This window comes from Chelonoidis abingdonii, chromosome 15 (assembly GCF_003597395.2).
Source record: "Chelonoidis abingdonii isolate Lonesome George chromosome 15, CheloAbing_2.0, whole genome shotgun sequence".
NCBI classification, from domain to species: domain Eukaryota; kingdom Metazoa; phylum Chordata; order Testudines; family Testudinidae; genus Chelonoidis; species Chelonoidis abingdonii.
Window position 1 is genome coordinate 22,823,274 of NC_133783.1, and position 12,454 is coordinate 22,835,727.

General features: G+C 43.8%; 1 protein-coding gene across 1 annotated transcript in view; it reads right to left on the bottom strand.

Annotated features, from left to right (window-relative positions):
* The window catches only part of LOC116833591 (broad substrate specificity ATP-binding cassette transporter ABCG2-like), a 26,828-nt gene extending 14,940 nt beyond the window's left edge, over positions 1–11,888 (bottom strand). The window contains exons 1-9 of the mRNA XM_032795200.1: positions 11,788–11,888; positions 8,830–8,889; positions 7,124–7,241; positions 6,479–6,634; positions 5,296–5,453; positions 5,045–5,196; positions 3,710–3,802; positions 2,962–3,149; positions 576–727 (exon numbers count right to left, since the gene is read on the bottom strand). Coding sequence (XP_032651091.1) covers positions 576–727; positions 2,962–3,149; positions 3,710–3,802; positions 5,045–5,196; positions 5,296–5,453; positions 6,479–6,634; positions 7,124–7,241; positions 8,830–8,889; positions 11,788–11,864 — 1,154 coding nt within the window. The 5' untranslated portion in view covers positions 11,865–11,888. The remainder of the gene's footprint in view (positions 1–575; positions 728–2,961; positions 3,150–3,709; positions 3,803–5,044; positions 5,197–5,295; positions 5,454–6,478; positions 6,635–7,123; positions 7,242–8,829; positions 8,890–11,787) is intronic.
* Between the last annotated feature and the right edge of the window lie 566 nt (positions 11,889–12,454).

Genomic DNA, 12,454 nt, shown 5'->3' on the forward strand with positions numbered 1-12,454 from the left:
CCCGGCAGACAGCACACCCTTCTGTTCTCCCGATCAGGTCTAGTTACAGGCCTGTCTATTCTTCTCAGTAAAGAGTCTCCAATCACGTAGACTTGCCTTTTCCTGGCGACAGTGTGATTCTCCGGTCTATCCCCCGCACCAGCTGGCCGCAAGCCCTCTCGATTCGTCTTCGCCCTCGCAATCCTCCTAGGGCTCATACTGGGTGTCGCCTCCATTGACTCCTCCCCTCCTTCTGCAGGACTAGCCGCTCGCCTCTTTTTCCTCGCCCTCTCTCCTTCAGCGAGCACCTGCTGTGCTCCATCTTCATTTTCCAACTCACCAAACCTGTTCCTGTCACTGTCCTTCCTACTGGGAATATTCTCTGATGTCTTCAGCAGATTTTGGTTACATATAAGGTTCCCTCTCCTAAACCCTTGGGTGCCCCAGGATATTATGCTCACTTGGGCTACTTGAAAGGAACTTGTCTGCATCTCTTCATTCATTCTGTAACTGTGTCACTCCTTTCATCTATCCATCCATCCTCCCTCATACTGCCAGCTGGAGGAAGGGAGTAAAGATTCTGTTCTTCCTCTCACCTGTTCTGAAAGGCTTCAGGTAGAGTGGCAGGTACTTGGTAGAAAATGAGTCCCACCAACACAGAGAAGAAAGTGCCCAAAAGGAACTGATCAATGGATGTCTGAGGATTCCTCAGGATGTTCTTCACATTGCGATTACTCACAACATACAGCTAAGGGAACATACACAAATACATAATTTATACATACATAAATTAAATCTCCTTGAAATATCGCAGGCCAGTCCACTGGACTTGAAATTTTATTGAGGATTCTTTACAACCTTGATTTGAGTCCTGATGTGACCTTTGTTTTTTCCTCTGCTTTCTCCATGCTCAAAACTGCTTGTTGCAGCTACCTGCTGCCCTAGCAAAAGAAACTAGCTGAAAGTCCGTTTCAACTGCACTCTTCACAGGGATTTCTCTTGAGTGAAATGATGCTCAACCTCACCCCCCAGACACTGAGCAAGACTGAGCCCTCCCAAGATGTACCTGCTCTAATTGATTGGGGCTATGACCCATACCCACACATCATGCATGGCAGGTGCATAGCAATATCCACACGTCAACAGCCTCAGATTGGTGTGATATGAATTCTTTGAAACCAAGTAGTGGGGATTTCCCAGGCTCCCACTGAGGATTATGTGCAAGCTGTAGCTAGGGAGCCTGCCTCTAGTGGAGAATATAAACTGGAAAAGTTTAGCCTCAATCTCATTTTCATGAAGATGGCTTCTAAACTAGACACAAGCAAATGTCAGAGAAAGTCTCTCCATTGCCTGCAGCAATTGTCCTTTCACCTTTACTCTGGGACAATTGCAACCCACTTAACCTCCTAGAGTATCCATGTTTTACTTATGTATCTTCACATATCTATTCTTATTTAAATACACCTAATTCATCTTCAGTAATAGTTCTGTGCACTATAGTAACTGTAAACTGCAGTATTCTGGATAATTACTGTAGAATACAGTAGTTTGTTTTTTTTAAGGTATCTGACTTCTAATACTTAATTTTCTGATAGGCATTTAAATGTCCTCCTTCCTCGTAGATACGTCATTTTGGTGGGATATGTGTAAAGGTTAGGAATTGGGTACATTTGTGCATGCCAGAGAACATTGTCTTATTTTCAAAGACTGTAATAGCAGTAGAATGAGCTCTGAAGGTCTTGTCATTTGTTCACGTATTTGCTTGCACAGAATTACATTTGGAGTCAGAGAGAGACTGTGCGTTTGATTTTTCTCATGATTTAAAAAAATTACCATGCTCTCAGTGGTGCATTCTTTACAACTCCTGGCTGCCTGTGCCTGAGATGGAAGTCATGGTCGTAGGTAAATGTTCACTTTCTGATTTTTGTTTCAATCTTCCCCTCTTCCTCGCCCTCCCCCCACCCACTCAGTGTGCTGGGTGACTTTGTAATATCAGTAATGTTAAACATAAACCCCATTGATACAGAGGGCCAGATCCCTAGATGGTGTAAATCAGCATGGTGGCCTTGACTTTAATGAAGCGATGCCAATTTACACCAGCAGAGGTCTGATTCATGTTGTATAATGTAATTTACATATCTCAGAAAAAGTTTATTCTCTTCTGTCCGTTACATTGTTGTTAAGGAAAGTTTTCAATTTACCTGCCTTAAATTGTTCCTTAATGTCACCGTTTATTTTGAATGGAGGACTATAGAAATCCTTCCCAAGCATGACAGCAAAAGTAGCTGCTTCTTCACTGTACACCACAGGCTCAAATTACTGAAGGAGACCCTTCTGAGGTGAGTAGCTGAGGATGTGCTTTCCTACAGGAAAAGCAGGGTTAGGCTCCTCATTAAGGGAGAAATTCAACTCCGTGGCTGTGGAGGTTCCCTGGCAGTGGCACCCGTGCAAGTCTGTGGCACATGGGGGTTAAATATTGGGGGAGACTAGTGTGGTGCACAGCCCAGCTCCACTGGGTCTCCCTGCACAGCACAGTGTAAGGAGGAGTAGATCCTGAGGATCCACTGCTGTGTTAATCCTCTGGTTTTCATTCTCTAGAGCAGGGAAAACTGGGGCCTTGCAGAGCTGCTTCAGCCCAATGCCTCTACAGAGTGACTCAGTGGGCTTCTTCTCCCAACAGCCTCATGTAGATACTCAGCACACAACTTGCTAATTGGCCAGGGCACAGGATTCCTGAATCTGATCTTATGTGGTTACGAAAAATAAGAATATTTTCATTGCTATAAGGATTTAATTGGGGTTGGTCCTGCTTTGAGCATGGGGTTGGACTAGATGACCTCCTGAGGTCTCTTCCAACCCTAATCTTCTATGAAGTCTTAGATCAGATGTCTCACTGGAATTTCTGCACAGTGAATAAGCCTCTTGCAGAGGACCTCATGAATCTACTGATTGCATTTTCCTCCCATTTCCCCTTTCCCTCACCTGGTGGAAGAATGAGGTGGCATAGGTGACTTTTGTTGGAACTGCATTGCTGAGGTGGCTCTCGAATGACTGTAGGTTTTCCAACTCCTCCTGCAGCTGCTCATAGTAGCAGGACTTGTGGTAGTAGATGGGCAGTGTACTCTTGTCACTACAAGAGCTGCATTGAGAATCGGACTCTCTCACTGATGCTGCAGACCAAATGGGACAGCCCTAGGTCAAAACTTTCCATTCCTGCTTCAACTTGCTTTTGAAGGATTTTGAAAATGTTAGCAAACTCTCAGAAAAGTGACGAAGATTGCTAATAATCACACCAGCATTTTTATGGTCATCGCTGCTAGTAATTTTCTGGTCATCATTTGCATACCCTTAAACACAACTGAAAAGTGAAAAGAACCACACAAATCTGCATATGAATTAGATGATGCCTTGGCAGGTCTGCTTGGTAAAGGAAAAATATAGCATAAAAATATTATGCTGAAATTGCATCTGCATATGCATAACACTGGCAAGTGACTGAGGTAGAAGGGAATTAGCACCATGCGTGAACAAGAATTATTTTGAGGAGAATCCAGTGTGTTGTGTTCAGACTCCGAGCTAAATGCTGGAATGGGCACTGCAGAAGTTTGGCTACCTCTGTTTTACAATTCCTATATATTTTTTGCTGAAGTGAATTTGCAAGACATTGTCCTAGCTGCTGCCTCACCACCACTTCTTTCTTTCTCAGCCAATATAATTTTACAGCACTCACCTAACTCTGGACTAGGCTGGGACTGCATGATCTCTCCACCAATGACATCCAGGAAGAAGTCCAAAGGATTGTAAAATGCTTCACACTGGTAACCTGAAACACACCATATCACAAGAGAAAATCAAAGCTAACCCCACACACAACTAACAGTGTGAGAAAATGACAAAATCTCTGCGCTAAATATCATCCAAAATACTATATCTAGTTTCAGGACATTTTGTGGCACAGAAGTTTTCCTTTTTGGCATTTTGGAAAAATAGATAGTTGCAATTAAAACCTGTGAAAATCTGAGTTCACACATTTTAATACGATAATTTGTCTTGATGCAATTAAAAATGTTGAGATTTTCAATGAATCTATTTTCACTCAAAAATGTGTCTAATATTGAATGCAAAAAATGTAAAATTACATCAAGTAGGAACTTTAAAAAAATTAAGAAGAAAATGCAAAAACCTTTCATTTCAAGGGTTTTGAATTACATCGCAAACATTTTGTATTGCCCCATACCCAGCCTTCCCAGAGAGCCAAAGAGTTGTTCAGACTAACCAACCAACCTCATGTCAAACTAGTGCCTCCTCAGCAATCAATAGTTACCTTAGCCAAACCAGGCTTCTCTTAAAATACATCAACCAGCCTGTCCCTCTCACAGATCAGTCCTTCACAGCCAACTTCACTCCTAAACCAACGTATTAGTCACACAATATCTCACACAGGAAACTGAAATAAACCTCTTGTTTCTTTTAAATGGACCTGTGTGTCTTCCTCATGCATCATGCTTCTGTACATCCTCTAATTTTGTGTGAACTGAACTCCTTTTGGGGCCCACCTACACTGCTTCATGGATCAGTTAAAAGATGATGCTGTGCATTGATGCCTGTCATTCCTCTTCCTCAGGATGCATGTGGCACCTCTGTAGGCAGCACTTCCTTATGTTTTCCTCATCTGCTTCCACCACTTAATCTAATATCTCTTCAGTACACCCAGTCCCTGCTGTCTTTGTGAATTAGAGTCGTGGACAAAGAGTTAAATATAGGTCTTTTGCATGGGCAGTGCAGAGCACAACCATGAAGCAATTAAGTTGGCCTTTGCACACTGTGAGATTGCTGATACAGTTAAGATTTGAATCAAAGCAGTTTTCTGTGGTGTCCTTGAATAGTGAACTGCTTGTCTGTCTGTCCAAGATTCTTCTAGTGCATCCTTTTATTAGCACTAGGTTTGTGCACCTAGAAACTTTGACTGCTACTCTTAAGGGCTCCATTTAAAAAAACCCCATGTGTAGCTGCCCTGCAGCAGTAGGAAATATAATTCTCATCCTGCCATAGTCTCAACCCCTACCTATACTGTTGAAATAACCAGTGGACTCTTCGGCTGGTCCTGCATAAATTATTTCTCCCTTGTTCATCAGCGTTAGATGATTAAGCAGACGGAAGATGGAATAACGTGGCTGGTGAATAGAGAAAATCACAGTTCTTCCTTTCCTGGAGAGTCTGCAAAACAGAAGAAGCAGGTGGTGAATATCACAGTCCCAGGCCAGCTAGAATTTAGGCCTTAATGGAGCAGAGCACGAGAAACAGAGAATGGCTCACTGGTGCAGCAGCTGAATGATGGAATTAGCTGTGTTGGCATCCAGTCCCGTAGTTGGCTCATCCAGGAATACCAGTGAAGGTGCTGTGATTAGTTCCATGCCAATGCTGTACCGCTTCTTCTCACCCCCTGAGACACCACGCAAGAACTCAGTGCCAATCTGATACCACAGAGAAAAGAAAGGAAGCAAAGAACCGCAGAGAGGAGGCAGATGAGTTTAAATACAGGCTGTAGTGAGTGGGATGATCTGAGATGGACACAAATGGTAAACATATAGCTAGGGGTGCTCCTGGTCCTTTCAGTCATCTTCCTACATTTTAACAGGGAGAGCTGTCTCCTGTCGTGTGTCCCCTCATTCTGAGCTCCAGAAGCCATGCTGGTTTCTCCTTATCATGTCAGGTTCACTAGATGTATTGTAATTCCATTTGTTATTATTTCAAGCAATTCACTTGGCATTGAAATAATCCTTACAGGTCTGTATTTCCCAGGATCAGGGAATCACTTGGCATTGAAATAATCCTTACAGGTCTGTATTTCCCCTAGCCAGGAGCCAAACTGGAAACAAAGAAGTTGTGGTTCTCATACAAGGGCTGCCCATAAACCTAAGAGCCCACCTCCTAAGCTCTGTGAGCCTTACAAGAGCATAGCATTGCTCTCTTACCAGACCTGCCCCACTCCCCTCTCATCTCCATGTCTCCTTCCCCTTAGAGGGAGGGAGGAAGGGAGAGAAATGGCAGAAAAGCCCTGCATCTCCAATGTGTAACCTACTCTAGGAGACTGTGGGACTTTGTCCCTCTCAATGGCTGGCCCGTATGAAACATTTGAACCTGCTTCCAAATGACAGACTCAGTCCTTTCACTCAGGCGGTAAAACATCATGGTTTCAGCACTGAAAGTCTCAGATTGAAACCCTGCTGTTGGCCGAAGCAGGGTTGGATGTACAGTACAGGCAAAGTTGCAAAAGCAAACACCTGTGTGTGCTCTGTTCACCCTGTGCATGCAGAGGATAGAATCTATACATGCACCTCAAATCACACACCTCTGTCACTGTTAGTGTGTGAAAAGGGTCCTATCAGGTGCTTGTGCACAAACATAAGGAGGCTACTGCTTTAAATGAGGAGTGTTGTCACCGTGTGAGTACATGTGCCACCTCTACCTTATTTTAATAAAGAGATAGTACAGTAACCTTGGTGTCAGCACTCTCCTGTAGCCCCAGCTCCTGTATCACTGCATTGACCTTCAGCTGCTTTTCTGCTTCACTGTTCCGGCCTTGTGGGAGGCGCAAGCTGGCAGAGAACTGAAGGTTCTCACGGATAGTGAGTGTTCCCATCAGAATATTATCCTGTGGCAGCACAAAACAATGGAAAACATTTGCTTTAAGAAGGAAAATCAGCCAGTGCTTTGAGATTAAAGATCTCCACAGTGGGTCCTAGTACCACCAACACTGTTCTAATAATATGAAGTCCTTACAGATAGACTGTACCCAAAGAGGATTCCTGGCAAGAGGAATACAGAGGTCTAATGGCTTCCATAGAGTTCTCAATGGGAGAAGGAGAAAGCGACTTGTAGTCTCTTAAGGAAAAGATAATGCTTCAAATGGAGAAAATGCCTATGATGATAGAGTCATGTGGTTATGGCTGAGTGAAGTGATATTTCAGGATCCTAAATGGATATTCTGCTGTAGCCATAAGGAATACACATATGTGATTAACCAACATCATGAGACCTTGCCGCTGCGTGTCCTGGGCATTTCAGGCTCAGCATACTAGTCTAGTGAAAAAGCAGATAGGCCTGTGCACAAGCTGGCATCATGGGTTCTGCCCTGACTCACCTGTACTATGTAGGCCGAGCATAGGTGAAACTGTGAATTTACTGACTTCCCATCCATGAAGATTTGTCCACTTCTAAGCCCCTTTGGGTCTTTCCACCCCGCAAGTACATCAAGGAGTCTGAAGAAAAAAGGGTGACTTTTCACACAGTTTCTCAGTACAGGGCTTCTCCCTATATCACTCCAACCTATGGACCCTTCCAACCCAGTCCTGCAAGCACTCTCCAAGTTCATTGAGCTTTGGATTTCCCAACACTGCTCTACTAAATTAACTTAATGTGATGGTGTACCCCATAAGGCTTTATGGGGGGTGCTTATAAATGTATGTATGATATAACTGAAATAGGGTTTTGCTACATATGCCATGTAACATATCTACGTAAAGGTTATGTTCATCATAGTTGTATGCAGGCATCATATGTGTGTTCAGAGTTATGAACATTGGCTGTATAATTGCTTGATTTCTAAGTAACCTTAGTTAAAACATTTGGTCACTTCTTGGGAAAGGAATGTGCAGATTAAGTGCTCAGTCCGGAAGCACTTAACAGACAAAAGAGCTTGGAAGGCTCCAATCCACATAAGAAGTCTTCCTGGAGACATACAAGATACCATGTGTAAATTGGCTTCTGCCTGTAAAGACTGAGTCATGCATGGACATGTGACTTGACCAGGTGACTCCAGAACTCCATCTTGGAGCTGGACTTTGGATAGGACTGAAGAAGGGGGTCTCCACCCACAAGAGAGAGTCTATTTAAACCCATGAGAGACCCCTCCATTTTGGTCTTGATATGGCTAAAGAAGGAGCCTCTCCACCCCCCTCCTCCCCAGGATACGTAAAAGAAAACTGGAACAAAAGACAGTAACTACAAGGGGTGTGAGTGATTGCTGGACCCAGGCTAAAAGGAGATTAGCCTGTAAAAGGGAGAATTCTGGAACTGGTGAGATTATCTGTATTTAGTTTGATTAGACATAAATTTGTGCATTTATTTTATTTTGCTTGGCAACTTACTTTGTTCTGTCTGTTATTACTTGGAACCACTTAAATCCTACTTTCTGTATTTAATAAAATCACTTCTTACTTTTTAATTAACTCAGAGTATGTATTAATACCTGGGGGAGCAAACAACTGTGCATATCTCTCTATCAGTGTTATAGAGGGCGAACAATTTATGAGTTTATCCTGCATAAGATTTATACAGAGTAAAATGGATTTATTTGGGTTTAGACCCCATTGGGAGTTGGGCATCTGAGTGCTAAAGACAAGTACACCTCTGTGAGCTGTTTTCAGGTAAACTTGCAGCTTTGGGGCAGGTGATTCAAACTCTGAGTCTTTGTTGAAGTAGACAAGAGTGTCTGGCTTGGCAAGATGGGGGGCTGAGGTCCCGAGCTGGCAGGGAAAACAGGAAGAGAAGTAGTCTTGGCACATTGGTTGGCAGCTCCCAAGGGGGTTTCTGTGATCCAACCCGTCACACTAAGCAATTGCTTTCAGGAATCAATTTTGTCCTAGAGGTATTGTTGTTTCCTGGGGTGAGAGAGAAATGAATCCCAGTATTCACACTACGGCCTGCCAATGTACCCGAACCCAGAGCTGCAGATACCAACCCACCATGGGGTGGGTGGAGATTGAATCTCAGCCTTTTTTCCTTCTTTGCAATAGAAGAGACATCAAAAGTGATGCAAGAGGCATTAATTTACACAGCCACACTCACGAGGTTTTGCCACTTCCGGTTGGTCCTAAAATGGCATTCATTCCAGGCTTCATAATGCCACTGTGAAAAGAAGAAGTATTATAAACTGTTTAGGAAATAATTTCACATGACAAGAAACGCAGAGTAGGCAAGCGGGATAAGTGAAAGCAAGAAGCCGTTATTGGCTGAAAAGCGAATGAGACACAAAATAGGCTTTATGATAGAGTGTGTGCAATTTGTGAAAAGTAAACTCCAGGATCAGCCTGGGCATAAATGGCTGCCCGTGCTGTGTGATGTGAACTGAGCTGTTCTCAAAGCCGGTACAGACCCCCAAAGGAATGTTTGGGTCACAGTGTGACTTCTTGTGCAGCATCTGCACATGGGCACTGAGAGGTGGAGGTGGAGTTATGAATATAATTGTACAAGGTTAATTTCCAAAGAAAAGCACCCACTCAGACCCAATCAAAATGTTGCTGCTAAGATCAGCTTCCTGGCTTGCCCTTCTGATCACATCATCTCCCGTCCCCCTTTAACTCTCTTCACAGGCTCCCCTTTCTCCACTACATCACAGAGCTCCTAATTCTTATCTTTAAGGCTGTTCACAATTTAACCCCACTTTGCCCACTTACTTTGTCTTTATAGTATTGTCAGCTGCCCTCTTTCTTTTACTGATTTTGCCAACTCTCATGGTCTATTTGTTCACTTCTCCCAAAAGCACCTTTACACTTTCTTCCATGACTCCCCTTCCCAAATCTAATCCATAAAGTCACTATTCCATCCTCCTTCAGATCCCTCCTTGAGATCACTCCTACTGTGATCCTACCAAACACGGGCAGGTGATACTGGGCAGGCTGGCAGGGAACTGGGATTATTGTTACCAGTATCTTCATTTAGCTCAAAACTCACCCTTTAAACAGCACAGTAGCTGAAACCCCCTTTGTGCTACTAAAATATATATAATAATAAATGAGAGTCATACTAAACACGTAGCTGTTGTGTGTTAGCTGGAGTCTTGGGCTCCAGTGATTGTTTGGAGATCTTCTATATCCCAAGCAAAGGTAGAGCTCATCTGCTGACGGTGGCAATTAAATGATTCACAATAGTGTTACTGCAGCAGATACGAGGAACCGATACGAGGGGTGTTTTCTGGGAGGCATTCCAGCTCTCATAAAGTATGCACATCAGCCTGGTTAGGGTTTCAGAGGGCACCAATTAATCCCACAGCAAAGCACACACACTCGCTGCAGAATCTGCCCTTTGATACTTCTAGACTTCGGAATCCATGGCAGTGCCAGCCTCTTACGTGCTCTTCCAGATTTAACACACTTACCACTTACTCTTGCAAGTCTGGGATTTGGCATCTGTAGCTTTGTGCCTTGAAGCCCCAGGAATAACTTGGGGTCACTACCTGTCTGGTCCAATGAAGCTCTGGGAGGATAGCTGAAGAGATGTGATGGGTGATGACAGAGGGAAATGATAACTACTATAGACATGAATGTCTCTTAGCAATTGATAAGTGCAGGGGTACTGGAGTCACTCCCTGATTGACAGGGTATACAGAGGATGCCTAAGGGTGTTTCGTCTTCAAATGGTTGGTGTTCGGAGGAAAGGGAGTCTTGCTCTGTTGTGCCATGAAGGAAAACCTTTGTGAAATTCCCAGCCTGCCTGCTGTCCCACAAACTAGCAGGGGCTGGCAGTGTAATACAGCCCACGGTGTTGTTTCTTATTTAAGCCCCTTGTTTTAGGCACTGTACAGACATATAACAAAGAGATGGCCCCTGCCCCAAAGAGCTAGCATGCTCTGCCTCTTGAGGGAGGGGTGCCTTGTGTTCTTCATCAGTGACCCCTTCAGTCAATTAAGGATTGGCCCTGATGGGTTGATAAAGGCACCCCTTGCTCCTCAGCAGGAAGAATGAAAGGACTGGAAGATGGGGATCAATAAAACAAGGGGAAAGAGAGATTGGGTTTTTTGGGGATCTGGATATTTCTTCAGGGGTAAAATGGTGGTTCCCTCAGGATTGAGGAGCATGTATTCCTAGGACACAGTTGAATTTCTGAGCTAGCTTTGGTTGGACCAGACACGGAGAGTCCCATCTGCTTGCATTGGCTCCAGAGACATTAAAAATGTCATTTTGTTTTCAACAATAAGTTGCTCATGAAACAGTGCAATGAATGTCACTGCCCCTGTGGAAACCTGACCGGCGGTGCCTGGGGCCTGCATGGGAGGGCTGGGTCTCCAGGTAAGACTGGGTTATAATAACTGGGCCAGAGGGCCTGAGTATGATCTCCCCCAAGAAGTTGAAGCTCACACAGCAGCATACACACGATCCAACAAAGCCTGGTGTGAGCACTGGCTGCCTCTTCCTTTCCAAACTGAATTGAAATCACTGGTAGTGATCTAGGAGCCACTTAGTGGTTGAGGTCCAAGCTGCCTCACCAATCACCTATCTTCCCCACTGACCCCCTATTCGCTACTCTCAGAGATAGCAATGCTCCACAGAGATGCTTCAATCTGCCTGGTTCAGGATAAGGCTCTCCTGTTTATAGGACACTGCAGGAGTACCTTATTGCCGGACATCAGGCAGAATCCAACCCTCTTTGATAAGACCTTCCCTGGTGATGGCATCTCCCTTGGACTATTGGAGAGATTGGAAAGGAGGAAGAAGAAAGAAAGAGAGAATAACTCTATAATCAACCAGAGAAGCAGACAGAATCCAAGCAAGGCCATGAAAATATTGCCATTTAGAGAACACTTAGTGTGACTATTAATTTTTGTGCAGTACTTAGTCATTGCTATGATAGGAACAATAGACAACCCCGAGACAGATAACTAATATTATTTGACAGAGCACAACTGTATTGCATAATATGGGGTGTTCAATACTTTTGATATTTAAGATTTCCTAGGTCTCTATGGCCCCAGAGCCCCCGAGATTCCTTATTTTGGCTATGCCTTTGCAGGGAAGAACCATTCTTTACCTGACATCCCTGAGAATTTCCTTTTCTTCTGCTTCTTTCGAGAAAAAGGACTTGCTGATGGAGACAAAATAACTCATATTTTGGAAAGCCAGAGTTGGCCCAGGAACAGTCAGCTGGGTAACAGCTTCCTGAGAATCAGAGAGTTCCATCCCTTGGAGTCAAAGATCAGCTCAAATTGGAGGGGAGAGGGAATGTCTAGATGTTTCCCTTGGGATTAAAAACCTCTTCAGAAAAAAAACAACAAAACAAAAACAGATGATTTTTTCAGGGTCCTTGCCACCAAATCTCTGTATTGCTCCGTCTGTTTTCTCATGTTCTATTGTTGGGAAATCTTGCTTTTATCGGTAAAATGTGCTGCAAAATCTTAGTAGAGCCAAAGTCCTTCTCCACCAAACTGCAGTATAATTGTGCAGCAATAGTACGTTCAGCAGGGTTGCAAATGCCGATATCAGACTGTAAAATACAATAGGCCAGATTCTTCGCTGATGAAACTCCACTGACTTCACTGGTCTTTACACTAAGAATGAGTTTGGCCTAATATGTGGGACATCACAAATGAATGGAACTTTGACACTAGAAAATAACAAGAGAACAAAATAATTTGTGAAAGGACCAAAAGAGGGAATCCTCAGCAAGGTAAGATGCACCCTGACCTTTACCTGCTGCA